The sequence below is a fragment of the Perca fluviatilis genome, chromosome 22 (assembly GCF_010015445.1).
Source record: "Perca fluviatilis chromosome 22, GENO_Pfluv_1.0, whole genome shotgun sequence".
In the NCBI taxonomy this organism is placed as follows: Eukaryota; Metazoa; Chordata; class Actinopteri; order Perciformes; family Percidae; genus Perca; species Perca fluviatilis.
Genome location: NC_053133.1, coordinates 14,305,552 through 14,325,212, shown reverse-complemented (window position 1 = coordinate 14,325,212; position 19,661 = coordinate 14,305,552). Strand labels below are relative to the sequence as shown.

The 19,661-nt window shown below is 39.2% G+C and overlaps 1 protein-coding gene across 1 annotated transcript; it reads left to right on the top strand.

Annotated features, from left to right (window-relative positions):
- The first annotated feature begins 421 nt into the window (after positions 1-421).
- LOC120552382 (suppressor of cytokine signaling 6) lies at positions 422-7,062 on the top strand. Its single transcript, XM_039790406.1, has 3 exons — positions 422-812; positions 1,282-1,351; positions 3,075-7,062. The coding sequence occupies exon 3, from the start codon at positions 3,201-3,203 to the stop codon at positions 4,812-4,814; it is 1,614 nt and encodes a 537-aa protein (XP_039646340.1). The 5' UTR covers positions 422-812; positions 1,282-1,351; positions 3,075-3,200; the 3' UTR covers positions 4,815-7,062.
- Positions 7,063-19,661: the final 12,599 nt, after the last annotated feature.

The window sequence follows — 19,661 nt, the reverse complement described above, 5'->3', positions numbered from 1 at the left end:
GGCAACTGCAGGTATGCAGCCATTAGAGTAGAACATATTGGAAAGTTTTGCACAACAATAGCATTCAGTGATGAGTTATTTAGGGACGGGCGAGTTTAACTTCACTGCCCAAAAAGTTGTGATTTAGGTGATCTGATTAAAAATCCTCTTTATAACCTAAAACTATTAAGTACAAAACATTATTCAACACAAACATAAATTTATCCAAATGATAACATTAGAAGCTTGTCAACTGTTTTTTGGTTATAACCTAATCCATGTTTTTTTATTTATTTGCAGCCCACAGAATAAACTCTATTTATCTGTCTATTTTTTTTTTTTTCTCTGCATTTATTTAGTTACAATCTGCACATGATTTCTCAGTGTTTGGGTTGTCTCTGCCTCTGGGATGTAAAAACTTGCTGTAGCTTCTGTGCGTCAGATTCGCTGCATCTGAATCTGCTCCCACAATTCAACAGGCAACAAAGGAAGAAAGGAAGAGGCCGTGAGCTACAAAGTGTTAGCCAACCTAGACAGAAACATGCCACCGAATTGTGTCATTCTAATCGGAAATGTAAACCCGCACGTTTAGAGAAGAACATCCGGCCATATAAACGCTTTATACTTTCGTTTGGGCGCAGAAGCTGACCAAAGGGAAGGTAACGCTGATGTTTTCGACAGCAAACGTTAACAAAGCTAGCTGATTGATTTAGGTAGTAAGCTAACATTTAGCCAACAACCGTGAAGGAGCGAACCTTCATGAACGTGTTGTACAACACAGATGCCAACAACTCTGGGGTATTGTGCATAGTGAGACAAGCTGAAGTGACCGGGTAAGTGACAATATAATGTGCATGTATATTTTTGATGTTTAAAGATAACAGATTTACTTTGAAAGTAGACGTGCTAACAAACTGGTTAACTGACTGTTAGCTATTTGATGTTAGCATACAAGCAAGCCAACATCTGTTAAATTGGCAAGCGATATCGAACAACTTTATTTTGTTTCTTATGGTCTTAATATTCACGTGAAAGTGTACTAATTAAATCGTAGTTTCTGCAGACAGTTTCGGAATATTGTCATTAAAGTCACAAACTAACACCCGTAGCTAAGCTAAAGGCATGCTGTTGTGTCCGTAGGCCTTGCCAGGTCAGGACAAACCTTGCTAACGTTGACTTTATTTATACACACTGTTTATGTTAGGTGATTATATAGGTACATATTGTGCAATATTCGATCATAAAATCAAGTGTATTTAAAGGTGTAGAACCTTTCAAATAAGCTGGCTTTGTTTTTCACAGCATCAAATGAAAGGTGGTGGAAGTGGAACTTGACCCATCCAACTGAGTCACCATTTTCCTGCACATAATGGTGAGTAATCAGATTGCAGCTGTCTTGATTATCAAGCAGCTTTATTTAGGTGCTCTATTTAGGCACATGTCTCTAGATACTGTTTTAATCTTGGTTTGCCATAACTGTCACAGCTTTTATTTGACAGATGACAAGGCAATGATTGTTATTCATTTCATAAAATCCTGATTTATAATACGGTGTGGTCGGTGAATATTTGGACAGTGATACATTTATTGTTTGGCACTACAGACTAGCACATTGGATTTAAAATTAAATATTTACTGTGTTTATTAAGTGCTGGCTTTCAGTTGTAAGACTGTTGGAAGGTGTTCATATTGGGGCAGCAGTGTACCAAGTCTAGCCCCTATTGTATGATCCATAGTCAACAATGCTGCAGGGCTGTGCTCCTAAACGCACAGCCAGACAATCAAGATGTTTTATGGCAAAACGGTGGCAACAGCACAAGCTTAGCTTAACCGTGCATGACCAGGGAAAATACCAAGCATCCTTTAATGTTTATGGATGATACACTTCAAGCCGTCAATGAAACAGGATTTCCAACCAGATATTAAACGAAATTATTTTGTTTATATTTGTGTAATTTGTCTAATTAAATCTAGCCTACTTAAAATGGGGTATTTAGTACACTGTTCACCCAGTATGAATGTAAAAACTCATCCCATTAAACCTGAAAGTCAGCACTTGTAGTCATTGTTTTATTTCAAATCCATTGTAACTTGGTCAACCGAAAAATAATGTGTTAAGCGATTTAATGTTTTTGTTCATCTTCAGCCCAAAAATGCTAGATTTGATGCTTTATCTCGTCTTTTGACGATACATTTAATATCTCTATTTTTTTGACTGTTGGTCTGAGAAAACGAGACATTACATTGGGCTTAAGGAAATTATAATTTTATTTTTTTCATTTGTTTTGACATTTTATAGCTCAAATTATTAATTGAATTTTTTTTTTTATTAATGAAAGTTGCCGCCTTCACAGATTGAATACAAGGAGAATCACTGTCCAAATACTCGGGACTGCACTAATTCACTGTAATGTGCTCTACTGTTGTTAAATTAAATCTTTTTCAGCGTGCTGTGATATGTGGTACTTTCAGAATTTTGCATTATGTTAATGTGTGTGTGTATATATATGTGTGTGTGTATATATATTTATTTATTTATTTTTTATATATATATATATATATATATATATATATATATATATATATATATATATATATATATATATATTCATAGTCAGTCAGTACAGCCAAAAGTTTGGACACACCTTCTCATTCAATGTGTTTCTTTATTTTCATGACTATTTACATTGTAGATTCTCACTGAAGGCATCAAAACTATGAATGAACACATATGGAATTATGTTCTTAACAAAAGTGTGAAATAACTGAAAACATGTCTTATATTTTAGATTCTTCAAAGTAGCCACCCTTTGCTTTTTTTGATAGCGCTGCAAACCCTTGGTGTTTTCTCAATGAGCTTCATGAGATAGTCACCTGAAATGGTTTTCACTTCACAGGTGTGCTTTGTCAGGGTTAATTAGTGGAATTTTTTCCCTTATTAATAAAAAAAGCAAAGGGTGGCTACTTTGAGGAATCTAAAATATAAGATGTTTTCAGTTATTTCACTTATTTCACACTTTTTGTTATATATGTGCGCGCGCAAAACCCTCAAACATAATTATAATATCTATAATCTTGTGTTTTTCTTTCTGCAGGGTTTAATGGCTCCACTGTATGCATGACTTGTTTGGTGTGGCCTGATGGGAGGACACTGTGGATAGTACTTTCATCAGGATACAAGGAGAGCCAACCCATGCCCCCACTTTGGAGGGCCCGTCAGAATGAAGAAGATAAGCCTTAAGACCATCCGCAAGTCCCTCAGCATAAAGTCAGGCAAAGAGGAGGGTGACTTTGTCATGCTCCAGCAGCCCTCACTGACTACAGAGTTTTCTAAGGAAGAGTCACTTTTTGGGGGCTGCTACACCAAAGAGCTTTCTGGCTGCGACCTCGTTGGTGAAGAGGACAAAGGAGGCCCGAATAAGGGCCGCTCAAAGAGCGAGGGCCTGATGGGATCGCTAAAGAGGAGACTGTCTGCCAAGCAGAAGGCGAAAGTGAAAGGCAGCTCCTCTGCTATCGGCTCAGTGGATGATGATGACACCTTCTCATCATCTTCTGTGCCCGTCAGCTTCAACGAGGTGAAAGCCCAGAGACCCCTCAGATCTGCATCCCTACGGAGTCACCATTATAGCCCTTCACCATGGCCCCTGCGCTCAGTCAACTCTGATGAGGCGTGTATCAAGATGGAGGTAAAAGTTAAAGCCATGGTCCACTCTCCCAGCCCAAGTCCCAACTTAAATGGTGTCCGGAAAGATTTTCACGATTTCCAAATGGAAGGGCTCTTTCAGGACCAAGCAGAATCCTTAAAGAATTTCCAGCAGCCACAAAACGGGGAGTTGCATCTAAATATTGATGAAAATGATGTGCCTGTGGTGCTGGGGTTGACTCCCCAGGACTACATCCAGTACACAATGCCTTTAGATGAGGGAATGTACCCAGAAGGGTCCCACTCCTTCTGCCTGGACAGCTCCTCTCCTATGGAGGTGGTGACTGAAGCAGACAACGGGTCCCTCCACACAGACCATGGACAGGAGGAACATGAACTAGTTAGTGGGATGCCTCCAGATCTCTTTATGGAAACCTCAGTTAATAGTCTTCTCATCGGTTCCGCTGGTGTGGTGCTCCAAAGCTCTAGAGTAGAGGTCCCACCTCCCCTCTCTCCACTCCTACCGCCCATGATAAGTAACGCACTTATTCCCAGGACTTTTTCAGGGTTCAGCTCTTCAGACAGCCAGGTAGCTGAGAGGGTAAGGCACCACCTCAACTTTGACCCAAATTCAGCTCCTGGGGTCAGTCGGGTGTACGACTCGGTCCAGAGCAGCGGGCCCATGATCGTCACCAGTCTGACAGAGGAGCTGAAGAAGCTGGCGAGGCAGGGCTGGTACTGGGGCCCCATCACACGCTGGGAGGCCGAGGAAAAGCTGGTCAACTTGGCTGATGGCTCATTCCTGGTCAGAGACAGCTCAGATGACCGGTACCTGCTCAGCCTGAGTTTCAGGTCCCAGGGCAAAACCCTCCACACCCGCATTGAACACTCCAATGGACGCTTTAGCTTCTATGAGCAGCCCGATGTGGAGGGACACACATCCATCGTTGACTTAATCGAACACTCTATCAGAGACTCGGAGAATGGAGCTTTTTGCTACTCCAGGTCTCGCTTACCAGGGTCTGCAACCTACCCCGTCAGACTAACCAACCCAGTATCTCGGTTTATGCAAGTGCGCTCCCTGCAGTATCTCTGTCGCTTTGTCATTAGACAGTACACAAGGATAGACCTGATCCAGAAACTGCCCTTGCCTAACAAGATGAAAGATTATCTGCAGGAGAAGCACTACTGAGGACACAGAGATAGGACAGTGGTAGCAATTTGCACTTTTGTGTTCAGTTAAGAGATTTAAACAAGGTTTACAAACAACCACAGTTTTGCGCCGATTGGTTCTGGTGGCTCTTGATTTGTGTCCAGGTGACTCCGTCACTGTCCAGTCCTCCATTCCACTGTTCTGGGTTTTTTCTGCTGGTTTTAGAAGGCTCTACTTCCAGAAACTTAGGCCAGCACATAATCTATTGCAAAAATATAGAAGAGGTATACAGCCAAGTTGATTACACTAAGTGCAGACATTAGACATGCATTGGGATGTAACATCCAGCTGTGCAAGTAGAGCTATCTGCTTCAAGGATGGGCCTGTCGGAAAAACAAAATTCCACTCTAAAGTTAATAATCCTTTTAATTTATTTCCACCAAATGTACATTTCAAATATGTAAACATATTGCTACAACAAAGTTTTTAAATCAAATGTTAAGCTTTCTGAAAACTGACCAATTTGGATCATCTTTTGCTTTTTGTTACCCTTCAATGTTACCATCTTTGTCAGCATGACACGATGGAGAATTAGAAGATCTGCATCCATTCTATGCAATTAGTCAAACAGCAAAGCTTCATCGTAAAGTAAGTGATGGTGGCAAACCTATTTCATGTTAACCAGATTTTTGCAAATTTACAAACTTAAAAACTTATCCTCAGGTATTATCTGACTCTGTCATGGCATGTTACAGCTGACATACTACAAATACATTTGTATTCTTAGACTGGTGCAGGCTTTATTTTTGCATTTGTCTAGTTCTAAAACTAAGCATGGCACCATATCAAAAAAAAAAAATGTATACAATCTTATAAATCACACTCAGAGTCACAAGGTCCACAGCATTTTGTTGCAAAAGATGTCCAAAATGTGCCAGTCTGTGAGAGGGGTTTAACAGTTTTTTTCAGAGAAAGTAACTTTAAATTTAATGGCTGCATGTAGCCAATAAATAATGTGCAAGTCTAAAGGTACTGACAATGCTGGATTTGAATGTGCTGTTTGTAGAAACGGCATCAAGTTGATGTATGAACCTTTTTCGAAATATTTTACCATAACATTTAAAATTTGCATTAGGAATGTTACAAAAACTGCACCGCAGCTCAGGCCTAACAGCTTTGTCTCTATCTGTAATGCTTGAATCTGCATGTAGTAAAGGTTTTAAGACAGTCGATAATGGGCACTAAATGAGAGAGGATGTCACTGTAAAAGGGTGAAAGAGCTTGGCTGGGTTGTTTAAGTGCAACTCTGAGGAAAAGCCTGTTTAATGCACAATTGCATTGCCCTGAGTTAACCTACAACTAAAAACAGACCTCCAGTCAATTGACCTGAATCTGTATGTAGTGATGGTTGTTTCTAAGTCTCTTAGTGTCAGCAATGTGCTGGATCCAGATCAAAAGAATCCCAGAAACAGTGTGAGCTTAGGTAAAAGGATGTGGGGAAAGCCAGGGTTAAGTTTTCTTAGCCATCTTGGAGTGACGCCACGGTTTCAGCATACAACAAAAGTTCCATCACAGCTGCATGGCATCATTAGTGTCGTATGGGTTTCAAGGACATAAAGAAACATAAGATTTTTGCCATTGCTTATTCACACAGAGCTGCACTACTCTACAGATTGTCTCTACTTGGCTGTTTGTGCCAGAGTAAAGGGAAGAGCACACAGTATGCTACATAAGTGCTTTATATGGATACTTTGACAGGGAATTGTTTTCACATTATGAATGAGCATCTTTTTTGACATCACTGTCCTTTTTTAAAAGTATTTGGAAAGTGGTCTCTCGGACATCTTTGGTAGGTCGTTAGCGCATAGTTCTAGTTTTAGTTAGCTGGAAATGTCGGAGTCTGAGGAAGTTACCATGAATCTAGCACAGCAGAAATTAGATAGGAATTTTGAATGGTGTTGCATGTTTAAAGACTTAGCATTGTAAAGCTTTGAGTTGTATAGGAATGAAGGATCTAGGTTGTGTGTTTGGCTGTGTAGAGGGATGTTTTTTTTTCTGTCACAAACATTGGCTGGACATTCTGTACAAGACATGTATTTTTCTTTTTAGAATCCTTATGTGAGTTTATTTTGTGACATTTGCCATCTGGGGGATGGGGCTGTACAAAAGGAATGTACGCTTGTTTGAGGTATCCATTTTATCTGCCTGCAGACCCGTTTCAGAAAGCATGGGAATTGTAAAAAAAAAAAAAAAACTACATTGTCACATTTTTGCACTTGAATATTCTCTGACGTGCTTGGATCCTCCCCTGCCTAGAGTTGTCCTTCAGATGGCGTTTAAAAATAAAGTCACACATTTGTCCTTATGTGTTCATATAACTGTTTAGATTAAAACAAGATTGTTTTGTTTTTGTCATATCTGTGGGATATAAAGGGTAAGGCACCAGCGTCATATCAAAGCCTGCTAATGCTCATGGGCTGTCAAGGAATGGGATCATGGCAAGAACGTGGATGTAAATTCTACTTTTTTGGGGGGGGGGGGAGGTGTATGCGTGTTTGAGTTAAAATGTGAACGTAAAATGTTAGTCTGTTTTTAATACAATGTTCTTTTAATTGTATTTCCATTTTAATTTGCAAATTGTCATCAGATTTTTGACAAGCAGGAACCAGTTTTATATGGTGTTGCTGCTGTGAGTTTTCTAAATACTTATTTAGTTCATCATTAATCATTCTTGCCTTCAATGTTTGATTCCAGAGGTTGTGATGCTTGTTCAGACTGCTGAAGCATTTTGAATTAGTAACAGCTGTTTAGCACTTAACAAGCTCCAACTGTTTTTTTTTTTGTTTTGTTTTTTTGTGCATCTCCGTGAGTGAAGGTGATCGTTTACAATATTATGTTTCAACATGGCCACCCCTTTCCTTTTTGTTTACCCTCTCTCACATGAACATCTTGGTACAATTTGAAAACTATTTCATTTTAATGTGTTATACACATTTGTGCTGCTTATGGATATGATTGCCTTTCTTGTATTTAAAAATGGGGAAATAGAATGTCACCAATGTAGATGTATGTACACATAATGACTTTGGTTGTCATCTTGGGAGAGCAAAGCAGATTTTCAATTTGTTAACATCTGTAGTCAGTTAAAAGAGCATTAGTAGCGATTAGTAAACCCTCTGTAGAATTACCAGTTCACTCCAGTTTACATTGGTTGTCAACTTTCCAAAGTAGATGGTCTTTTTGTATTTTTCTTTTGGAAAAAAATCAACAGTGATTTATTGCACACTTTGGATACAGTTCAAGAGTTTTTTTTTTTTGTATCTGCCAATTATAAATTATAAATAAAAACTATATTCTAAAAAAAAAAAAAAAAAGAAATCTGTACATTTAGTTGTCTCATGCATTACACCATCATCACTCACATTAGACTACTGTAGATTAAGCACCATGCATGCAGAATTTGAGTCATGCCAAATCTTGGAGTCAGTGATGCACTCGACAAGAGCCTGATCATGCTTGCTGTTGTGTTAATTGATAAAATCGTGGAGGTCTCAATGAGTTTCTCTCCGCAGTGGGTACAAATTGGCAGCTAATCCCATATCTCTGGTTGCCTAATTTACAAAGACAATTCAGGCGGTCTTTAAATCCAACTCAGTGAAGCGGAGACTCTGGGGAAAGATTAGCATTGCTACCATCCTTGCTTTAACTTTAAATCGACCCTGGAGAAACGGAGTGAGTTCCTGGGTTGTAGAGGGGGGAGGAGAAGATGGGGGTGGGGTAATGGTGTCAGGTTTAGACTTGGATCTGTGGAAACACGGTCTGCATGATGATGAGGAGGTAGGCTTTGTTAACTACTGTGTCTGACAGGCCTCTCCAGGCATCTGAGGTGAAGAAACACAAGTGTTTACTCTCTGCCCGGTTCAGGATGATTTATTCATGGCACACACTGGTGGTCGCATGCCGTATGGAGATGCCTCCATCATAAAAAGACTCCTCTCTGCCTTCCTCTGTTATTTTTTTTTTAAATTGCAGCTTTTCAAACAATTTATACTCGGAATTTAGTGGGAGAGATTTTACTTTGCTTGGAAAGTGCAACTTGTCATGACGTGACACGGCATGTCAGCAGGTTTGAATTTGCAGACATTGTGATATTCAGCCTGCTCACTTTGCAACCACGTACGTAGTAGGATGTTGCCTACTTACCCAGAGTGCTTCTCTTGTTTTGGAAGGGAAGCTGTAAGTGACAAAATGTCAAATCTGTTGCTGTTTCAGCAAACATCAACAAAACAAATCTTAACAAATTCAACGGAAATGTCTGCATATTTTGTCCCCACAGTTTAAATCGTATTAATAATTCATCATGTGCATGAAATGCTACGTACGCAGTATGGCCTGGCCAACTGTCATGTCAGTATATTTATAAACAATTATATACAGAAGTATATAGGCTACGCAGGGTCTTGTGTCAGTGTGTTTGGGACACAGAGCAATTTGAATATGAAGAGTGCACCGAGGTAGTATAGGGATTTAGAGACAGCATTTTAACTTCAGTTCAACATTTTGGGAAATGCGCTTATATACTCGCCTATATACTTACTTGCCAAGAGTTAGTTAAATAGATTAATACTAGACTACTATCTTTCCGTTAAATATGAAGCTGCCGCCAGTAGCTAGTTAGGTTATGTTTCATCTAAAGGGGTATTTAGGTAGTCAAAAAGAAGACATAAAATACCTGACACACAAAATTGTAATTACAATCATTTTCTGGATGCTTAAATTGCTGGGGTCAAATTGACCCCAAGGATTAATGATATTAGTATCTGTGAGTATAACAGGAGGATTAAAAGGAGGGTAGCTCATTCTGTCAGGCAGGAAATGTCTACCAGAATGGCCCACCTCCTCGATAAATGTGGTTAACATTATTGCTTTCTATTTTTTTATATTACTTTTGGGTATTGGGTATTTTATTTCTATTTTAATTAAATGCTCCACTATGTTCACCAGCTAGAAGCTAACTGTGTCTGTCTGGGTGGTTGTTTTTATGCTGACGACAGCTGGCTTCTGTGGCAGAAAAAAGACTTTACGAGAGCGGTGAGAGTGAACCTAAACAGTAAAGTTGCGGGCCAGACAGCTTAACAATGAGCTGAAACTCACTATTAAGCTCCAGAAAGCCGAAAGTGTAGGAAGCTTTCAGGTGGTATAGGCCCATCCCTACGAGTGACCCCTGTTTAAAACATTGTCCTTTGATACATTATTGTAAAATAAATGTTGATTATAGTCGCTTTAACCCTGTTGTCTTCGGGAAATCTATCTATCAGAAACATGGGTTTCTTTTTAACAACCTAGTTTTGATTACCCAAAAATAACACGGATGGATGATTCCACACAACGGCTTCACAAATACAACAAAAGATCGGATCTCTACTTTCATTGAATTTGGAGTGTTTTGTTAAATATTTTAGCATTTGAAAAAGAAATTGAAATGTTTTGAAACAGTATCCTGACTGAACGTTGACCCTTCTGTGATTATCCTTCCTTTAATATTAGTCTAAATAATTCATAATTTCAGCTTTTTTATCTCAAGGAATAGGTATAATTTCCTTAATAAATTAGGTTTATTGACCATGAAATCCAAAAAGTGGATCCTCCTTGTTTAATTTTTTCTGGTGGGATTCTTATTTGTATTTGGATCATGCACTGTGCCGTAAATTGTAATTAAAAAACATGGTCACAGACAGTGTTTGCATTTCTTTCAGTGCATAATGTTAACACAAACGTGCTCATTTGTGAGCAAATTTCTTCTCAGTGTGGTTCTTAGTTCGAAACTGTTTACTCTGGAGAATCCATCCATCACACGTCTGCTGTCTCAGACTGATGATCCATTCCTGCCATCTGGTGCGCTGCGTGGTGCACCCATTTTTCACCTACAAACAGGGATGATGTTGACAGCTTGAATTAGCCAGCAAACATATATATCGCTTTAAATTGTCATGCCAGGGAAACATCGGTGGGTCTAACTGGTAATGATAAAGCCGAGGTTACCTGCTGGCAACAGATGTCTTTGAGCCCAGAGTGAAAGGTTCAGCTCTATTAATGCTTGTGATCTCGTGCCAGCAGTGCCATACACCACTGAGACCCTCTCCTTCTCCATCTATCATGTATTAGATGCCTCTGAACCCCAATTAGCCCTGTTAGAGAAGGGACTGCCTTCATCATTATCAGGTCCCCACTGAAACAACAGCTCATTGTGGTATTCATTGCGATCGTTCCTCACAGTTTCCTGTGTATTCGTGGAGTGCATGTTTGTTGAAGTTCAGCTTGGTAGCGACCACTTTGTGTGTCTCACACTGTTGGGCTGTATGGCTTCCAGATCAAAACGCCTTTCATCATGGTCTACTTCCAAAAGCAGCATCTCTCCCACACCAAGCAAAGATAGAATTTCGCAAACAAAGTGGTTCAAACTGTGAATACAGAGTTACCAGTCTCAGTCCCTCTTTCAGGAAAGCGCAAATTCACAATTCCTAAAAAGCGAGCATGGTTAATGACCAGAAAATGGCTGATCCAGATGGCCTCAGCTCCAGGGTGTCAGCAAAGAAGAAGCTGGCCAGCTTGATATATGATTGATAATCTGTCAAGATCACATTTTATATGATTAATGTATGATTTTGTATGATCTATTATAGTGTTCTTTGTGATATTATTTGACAGCAGGAGGAAATGTAAACAGCAACTTGAGCTGCCAATAAACTACCCTTCAGAAAGACATCTTTATAATTACGAATGGCATAGGCACATAGGATTTGAATGATAATAATATGCAGGAATTCTATGTGTTTATGCGCCTGTGTGCTTGTGCAGCTTGCATAGCCTCCAGTACAGACTGAAGGCCAAGGGGAGTCGTAAGACGGTCATAATTATGTCATTAAAAAGAGTGGCATCTGGAACTTGGGGGCCATCGAGTAACAGAGTATCCACCTCCTTTCCTCCTTTGCCCCCTGTGACAGTGACAATCCAATCTCATCCCCCAGCAATCTGCCCATCCCTCACGCCGGAGCAAGGTGTGTGTGTGTGTGTGGATGTGGTGTAGTGTTAGGAGGGCGGGGAGGGTGATGTGAACAGGTGGTGGCCATCAGTAAATGGATGGGGAAGGTTTTGAATGGGAAACTTGCCTCCATTCCTCACGGAGTACCTGGGTTCTCCGCCTGCTCAGAGTGGTCCAAGAGCCAGAAAGCGAGAAAAAAAAAAAAAAAAAAAAAAAAGGGGGTTTTTTTTTTTTTTTTGGCGCCGGGGTCCCCCCCTTTTCTTCTCCTGAGGGCGGCCCCGCCCGGGGGGGACTAAAACCCTACCCTACTGCTCGCAGGCCTCAATGGGCTTCACACTGCATCCAAAACAAAAGAGCTTCACACAGAAAGCTAACACTGTACACTGCTGATTTGGATTATTTTGCACTGCCAGAAGACAATGAACAATATGTAATTAATGACATACCTGCCTCCAATCTGTCTTTGGTCAAGGGCCAACCTGCAATTATTTTGTACTTTGATTGAATTGCAGTCACACTCCCCACTCTTTGAACTGCCACTGTCCCACAAGTGCTCCCTCAGCTGAGATGTTGCATGGCAATTAACAGCTCCCTCACCTCTGAACATGCATTACTCAGCAGGGCCCCGTCCTCCTCTGCTGCCATATCCTGCTAACATTCTTCCCACATCCTTTTCTCCTGCAGCACCTAATGCGTTGGCTACAGAAGCTCAGGGCCTTTTGAACCTCTAGTGCAATAATGAGCTCAATCTCTCAGTCCACCAGACCTCTGGTACCTTGCACCTGCCTGCCACACAGCAAGCGTGACGCGCTTTGTGACTTTCAAATAGAGCCTCAGTCCAATGTAGCTGAAAGAAAGACATCCTAATTCTCTTTGCATATGCTTATATCCGCTCTTTATTTAATTACATACCAGACAATTAAGCCAGAGATGTAATTTATCTCCCCAGATGTGATATTTTCTCAAGTAAAATGGGTATCTATCATTTTTAGTCTACGTGGCAGTGAGGCTCACAGATTTTACCTCTTTAGTCACAGCTTCAGGATGACTGCATTCAGTCCAATCACTCAGATGTATGCTAATTGTGCTGCTTTACATCAGTGGCTGATATTCATCAAAATATCCAAAGCAAAATAAATTCTTTAGAGAGTAGCAACTTCTAGGGATGAACTAAAATCTTTAGTGTGTTCTTTTGGTGCCCAAGACATGCTTTTTGTTGTTTCCTATTCATTAGAATATTCTCAGTTTATTGTTCTCAACTGTTCATAATCAATGTAAATATAGCACGCTTAAGTATATATTTTCTTTTTGGCTAGATACTCTCTTGTCTCATTTACACATACCAAAGACATTTGACAGGAATTTTGACAAACTTCTATCCCTTAAATTAACCTTGATTACATGATGTCCGTATGCATAGGAGTACATTTAAAGCAACATCTCTAAAAGAAATATGATTGATGATACTGAAAACTTGCATGATGCAAATCTACAAGTGGTACCCTTTCTTTCTTTCACTGCTTAAACTGTTAACTCAAAATAATGTTCTTGTCTCTGTGTTTATTAGCCACGCTAAGCTATGGCATGGCTCCACCACTTTGGTCCAGACTGAAATATCTCAATAACTATTGTGTGGATTGCCATGCCATGTTATACAGGCATTCATGGTCTCCAGAGAATGAATCCAACAGACGTTGAATTACCCATCTCTTCCTCTAACACTACCAACATTCTTTTAATTACGTAACTTCACCTCTAACGCTACCATGACATTGACATTTGTGGTTTAGAGTGGACTATCTCGACAACTATTGGGTGGATTACCGTGACATTTGTTACAGATACTCAACATCCATAGAGGATGCATTCTAATTGGTGATCCTCTGACTTTTCAGCCACCAGTAGGTTAAAGCTCTCCACTTATTCAGTGAAAAATCTTGGCTAACTGGATTACTGTACAAGTTGGTACAGACATTAATCGTATATTATTGACCCCCTGACCTTTCTTCCATTGCCATCATCAGGTCAAAACTCAAGTTTGACTAATGCTTTGGTCTATGACCAAATAACTTAAACCTAATTTCGTTCCCAGTTGTACTTTGTGTTTAGTGCTAATTATCAAACATTTGCATGCTAACATGCTTAACATGCTTATCATATATGCATTTATATTGTGAGCATTTTAACATTTAACTGACTCCGCTAAATACATGTAGGCTGTAGACTCTTAGTCTTGTTAAAGTAACTATTTAGATGCAACAAAAAGTATCCACAGTGAGGTCTATTATCTACAGTAACTGGGACAATGCTTTAACCATCACGAACAAAAATTCAAATCTCTTCAATTGTATCAGAGTGGTGTCAGTAAACAGCAGTGGATATCTCTAGGTCTCTCCCTAGATACCACTAGAGTTAAAAGGGGAAACTATGTTACTTTGTGATGTGGTTGGGCCTGCCCTTTAAAATAAAGTGTTTATCCTCTGTGTACACAGTTTTCTCCCCTCTGATGGAGGAGATCAGAGGAGCGGGCTCTATCTCTAACATTGATGTAAATCTGAACAAGCACACACGGGTAGCTGGCTTGAAAGTGGGCCTGGAGGGAAGTATTTTAAAATTAGATTCAAACTGAAGGGAATTGTGAGGGAATATAATGGTCAGTGCCTAAAACTTATAGATATACAGCACAAGTGCATCTCTTCACCAGCTGATTTTCATCTCATGTTCGGTTATTAATCAGCACTTTAATGTCAGATGCCAGCATGATGCAGAGAAACAAAAGCTATTAAAGGTATGATGTGATTTTGCTTTATTTTACAGTATCAGATTGTGGAGGAAGACCAATTTAGTATCTGAACCATGACTTAGGTCATTTAAACTGCGTTAACATGATCTCCTCACTGGTTATATCAGCTCATCTTACTGACGTTGTCTCCAGCCAGCCATTTATTGAGTCCGTCTGTCTGTCAGCCTGTCCCTGCTTCTCTGGGATCCCTGCAGCCATGTAGACCCTGCTTGAAATCCTTCAATCCCATCAGGCTTTGCACGTGTCTCTTTGCCCAGCGTCTTCCCAGATCAAGACAAATAGAGAAGTCTTGTCCTAAATCTGTCCACTTCTCTTCTACCAAAAACAAACAGCAGCCGGAGAGAAGGGCAAGTCCCTTAAATACACCTTCACCATATAAAGGTGCATAATGTAACATGGCATTGTGCATGAAATGCTCATTCATAATTCAAATTTAAGTTTTTAATGAGTGACTCCCAGTCCAGTAATACAACGCTCCTTCAATTGTTTGCAGTTTGTAAATAATGTAATGCAGTCTTGATGAGTAAAAGTGCATGGGCCATGCAATAGTAATGAAGACTGGGAGCGGGCTCAAGCAGACCTGAGATAATTCTGTTTGAGGAGGACAGTTAAATATCCATAGCTGTCATTAGATAGATCTACAGGGATGTGCTCGGATAAAAGAATATGTTCCTTTATTTATTCGTCTCACAAACTGTCAGGCGCTCTAAAGACTTGTAAGTTTGTTTAACGTCAGAGTGCAAATGAAGAGAAAATGCTTTGAGTGAGGTTTGACTGGAAACATCATTTGCTGATGGCAAGCTCACAGAAATGTTAATTTGAGTGTACATAATGGTGCAAAAAGGGAAAACGGAGTGTTTTATTTTTGGCATTTATGACTCAGCACTTACAAACCTAAGTACTAAAATCTATCATTACAATACACATAAAGCTAGACTCAAAAGTGATTTCCTTGGCCTAACAGCAATAGCGTTAACTTTTTTCTACAACATTTAATATTGTTATCTTTAGAAGCCCTTCATCTTTCTTTGTTCAGGTCTCAAAGGTCGAAGCAGCCTCTTGAATCAGAATCAAAACCACTCGACGTACTGATTGAGCCTGATGAGGAAAATTAGTGTTCCTGAAAAGGGTGCCTCAGTGTTTCCTGTTTGAGTGAGAGGCTAAAGAGACATGAAGTGGCCTTTGTGGTGTGTGATGTAATTTCTGAGTAGAAAAGGAAAAAGTCTATCTAAACAGAAACAAAGAAAAGCACACTCATAACCGTTTAATATGACTTCAACGACATGAAAACATTTTTTTTTCAGTTTAGTGTGTCAGTTTGAGTAAGTAGCTTAAGCTCATGCATGTCCGCTCCTCCTACTGAAGAGTGCCATTCAATTTTAAGTAATAAAATCCTTCCAAATCCCCTCGAGAAAAACAGCAGCTTAAGTAAGGTTAATGTTCACTATCCCTGCTTCCTCCACACACTGTGTAAGATTATATTGAAGGATGATATCATTTCTATCATACAAGTTACGAGCTGAACGCACATGAGTGGAAGGGACAGTAGGATGTGACCCATATGCATGTAATGGAATATGGCAATTTTTTTAATATGGAGCTTTTATTCTGATGGGTACAATATGTTATACATATCACAAGCATGCATTTGCAGATAATTAATGTGACAAATACATAGTATTAAAAAAGCTTTAAAAATGTGACATTTTGTATTTATTATTGAAAACAAACAGATTATTATGAAATGATATTGTTAAAATTGCATTCACATAAAAAGGTACAATCAGCCTGCCATGATTTTTGCATTATTCTATATGACCCATAGATGTCCTTGTTCAGCAAGTCATTCTGCACCGACCCTGTTCTAAAAATAAGTTACCTCTGCTTTAGAGAATAAAATGAAAATGCATACATTTTCTTTAGTAAGAGACTATTCTGACACAACATCGCATGTATGTCTGAAATAAAGATTTCAAGGTGGTTATCAGCATGTGTTTAACTTTTTATTTCCTTCTCCAAAATATTTTTCATAAATATAGATGTATATGATATGCAAGCCTTTAGTCAGATCAGGTCACAGTTAGGTCCAATTTACAGTTTTACAGCCTCTCTCCTGTGTTACTTGTATTTATTGCAGTACTTAATAAGGGTGTGTTGCAGAGAGAAGCCTTTTGGAAGCTGCAGTGCAGACTCATCTCCTCTGTAGCCTCTTAAGAGGTTTCAGCATCTGAGACACAAGTTGATCCAAGAAAACAAAGGCCATCGTCTCACTCTAATTCACACACATATTATAGAAACATAAAAATGTTTAATCATAATCCCCGGTTTCTGTGTTTTAAATGAATTGACCCAGACTGCCTGTAACAGATTTAACTTTGCAGGTATGATTAGCTGTCCGGTTATGCATTATTTTGACTGCAGCTCAGCAGAGGGCTATTAAAGTCTTTTTTTTAATAGAGCTTTCCCAACTGTTTCAAACTGTGTGTGAGTATTTAGTGTGTGTGAGTTCTGTCACACAATCTCAAATGTTAAAGCCTCTGACGGGTTTTTTTAATTGCCCAAAAGTCATTATAAAAAGACTAAAAACTGCTTTCTAACGAGAGTTTGAAATTCCCCATTTGGAACTAATCGCACTCTCACAACCTGTGGCTGTTTTGTTTATTTCAGAAATCGAGAAATAATTTTTCACCCTCAGATATACACATGTTATACATAGGCCCATATAAAGCCTCTGTTAGCCCTTAAATGTCCATAAACCCACATTTAGAGGAGTAAATATGCAGTATGTAAGGCTTTTGGATCTATGAATCACAAAGGTAAAAAGACTGTCAGCTGCGGTGCTGCAGTGCTTAGATCTTAACGAGTGAGGAGACAAGAGGAATGTGGAGCAGACGTGGGTGGTATTTAAAACTACATATAAATAAATAAAAGGTGAAAATAAATAAATAAATCCTACCTACATCACTGAGCTGATAGCTATCTCTTGCAAGATGAATCCAAATAGAGCAAATGGAGGACAAGCTGCTTAATTTTCTTGCATCTTTATGTGGTTCTACTTAGCACTGAGTAGAAGCATATTTCATATGTGTGTACATGTTTTTAACCTGGTATAATTATCCATGTGCTGAGTGTGATTGCACCTGTGACTCATATAGGAGCATGTTTACATTCAGCGTGTCTCATTCATGCAAATATAAATGGTGGTATCACCTTCATAGACATTTAGGTTACCTTTCCTTCATCACTTTAGGGAATGGATTCTTTAAATGGCAGCCATAAAAGAGCATGTTCCATCAAAGTTCAATTCAAATTGAACTTTCAAACATATAAAAGGACCTCAAAAAGTATGGATTTGCAAGGCTGCTTATGACTGCCACTCCTACAAGAACAGGACAAAGACTTCATTGTTCATTTTGCAGCAGTTACAGGAGACATTCTTCCTCAGAAGTGGCTCAAATAATCTGGTATTCACCTGTACAGTTCAAGTGAATGTGAAGCTTTGAAAGGAAGTAGTTACAGAGAATGGTGAACGAATAGCATCCTCCTCATCACAGAGAAACGAGAGAGGGTTCTATATGAACAAGGTTGGCACAATACATTATCATAAAGGATCATTCATTAACTTAACACTCTTGTCTTGAGTGAGAAAATCCAGATGCTCCAGTGAAGCTACTTTATAGCTGGTAAAACTTTCATGTTTTCACAATACTGTAGGTAAAGTAATTAAGGTGGGGCTGGTATAAAAATGTCAGGGTAATGGCTAAAGTGGGTTAACACCCCCGTCTTCTCTAAGGAGAAGCCATGATGGATAGGGAGGAGCAGTGAAGGCCCGCTCCACAGACATCGCATCCATCCAAACTCTTGTCCAGCCCTGGGTTCTTAGATCTCCTTTCATCCACCATCACCCTCCACCCCTCCCTTCTGTTTGTACCAATCCACTCAGTGCCTCTCAATTTCACCCTCATCCTTCACTCAGTCACCAATAAATCATTTACCCTACTGGACGAGGTGTGCTCCTATAGAGGAGTAGATATGGGAGAAAACAGAGTTTATCTGTGTTTTAAGCCCCCAACGTCTCCTTCTAGGCAGTGCTGGAAAGCACTTGGATTAGGCAATGGTTATGGTTAGGGTTAGGGTTAAGATTAGGGTTAGGTGACTTGAAGTCAATGGTCGCACCTGGAAGGAGATGTTGGGGGCTTAAAGCACCATTGAGCGAAAACAGAGGAGGTTGTAGCATGTTTGGCTTCCATAATTCTTTGAATTTCTGCAGACCTCTTAAATTTTGACTCAAGCTGTTTGTGTACTGCAATGAATTATCTTTTAAATCAGCTAAACTGTAAACCCAGATTTAGTCACTAATTATTCTTTCATGTTTTGTTAAAAAACATATTCATTATTAAACCACATTAGTTGTTTGTAATTATCAGCTGAAGTATGCACTGCACTCTTCTGCGCTGATGTTGTCAAGGCTCATGGGAAGGAAAAACAATATGTTCTGAACAGGTTCTAGTTAAAGTGTGTTTTAATAATGTTCTGGGTGTGCATTTATGTTATCTGGGTTTTAGTTTTTTAGATTTAGAGTTCATGTTTATCTACATTTATTGTTGCACCATGACCGAAACCCGATTGGGGACTGATGGACACTGGGCAGTGAGAAAGCTTTCAGTGTCAAACACACAGATTGGAAATCAGTATTTCTTATAGTGAAACACAATATATTGGAAAATGTCAACGTTTTATACTGAGTGTTCTCCTTTTTGTTTTATGGAACAAATATTTTATTCTCAAAATTGTATTGCCATAAAGGAAAAAACTTTCCATACATAAGCAAATGATTTCTTTAGTAGCCTAATGTTTCATATATTTTTTTTGCATGCTTAACCTAACATGCTTATTTTAGACAACATTACTCCAGAAAATAATAATTTAAGTTTACTAATGATTTTTAGTAATGAATACTGATGCAAACTTGATTTGTCTACTGCATAAACATACCGCTCTGTGTTAATACAACTTGACCTGTTAAGTTTCACCTTGTTTA

Excerpts from the sequence above, each read along its gene's own strand:
- LOC120552382 (XM_039790406.1), top strand. The coding sequence starts at position 3,201 with ATGAAGAAGATAAGCCTTAAGACCATCCGCAAGTCCCTCAGCATAAAG.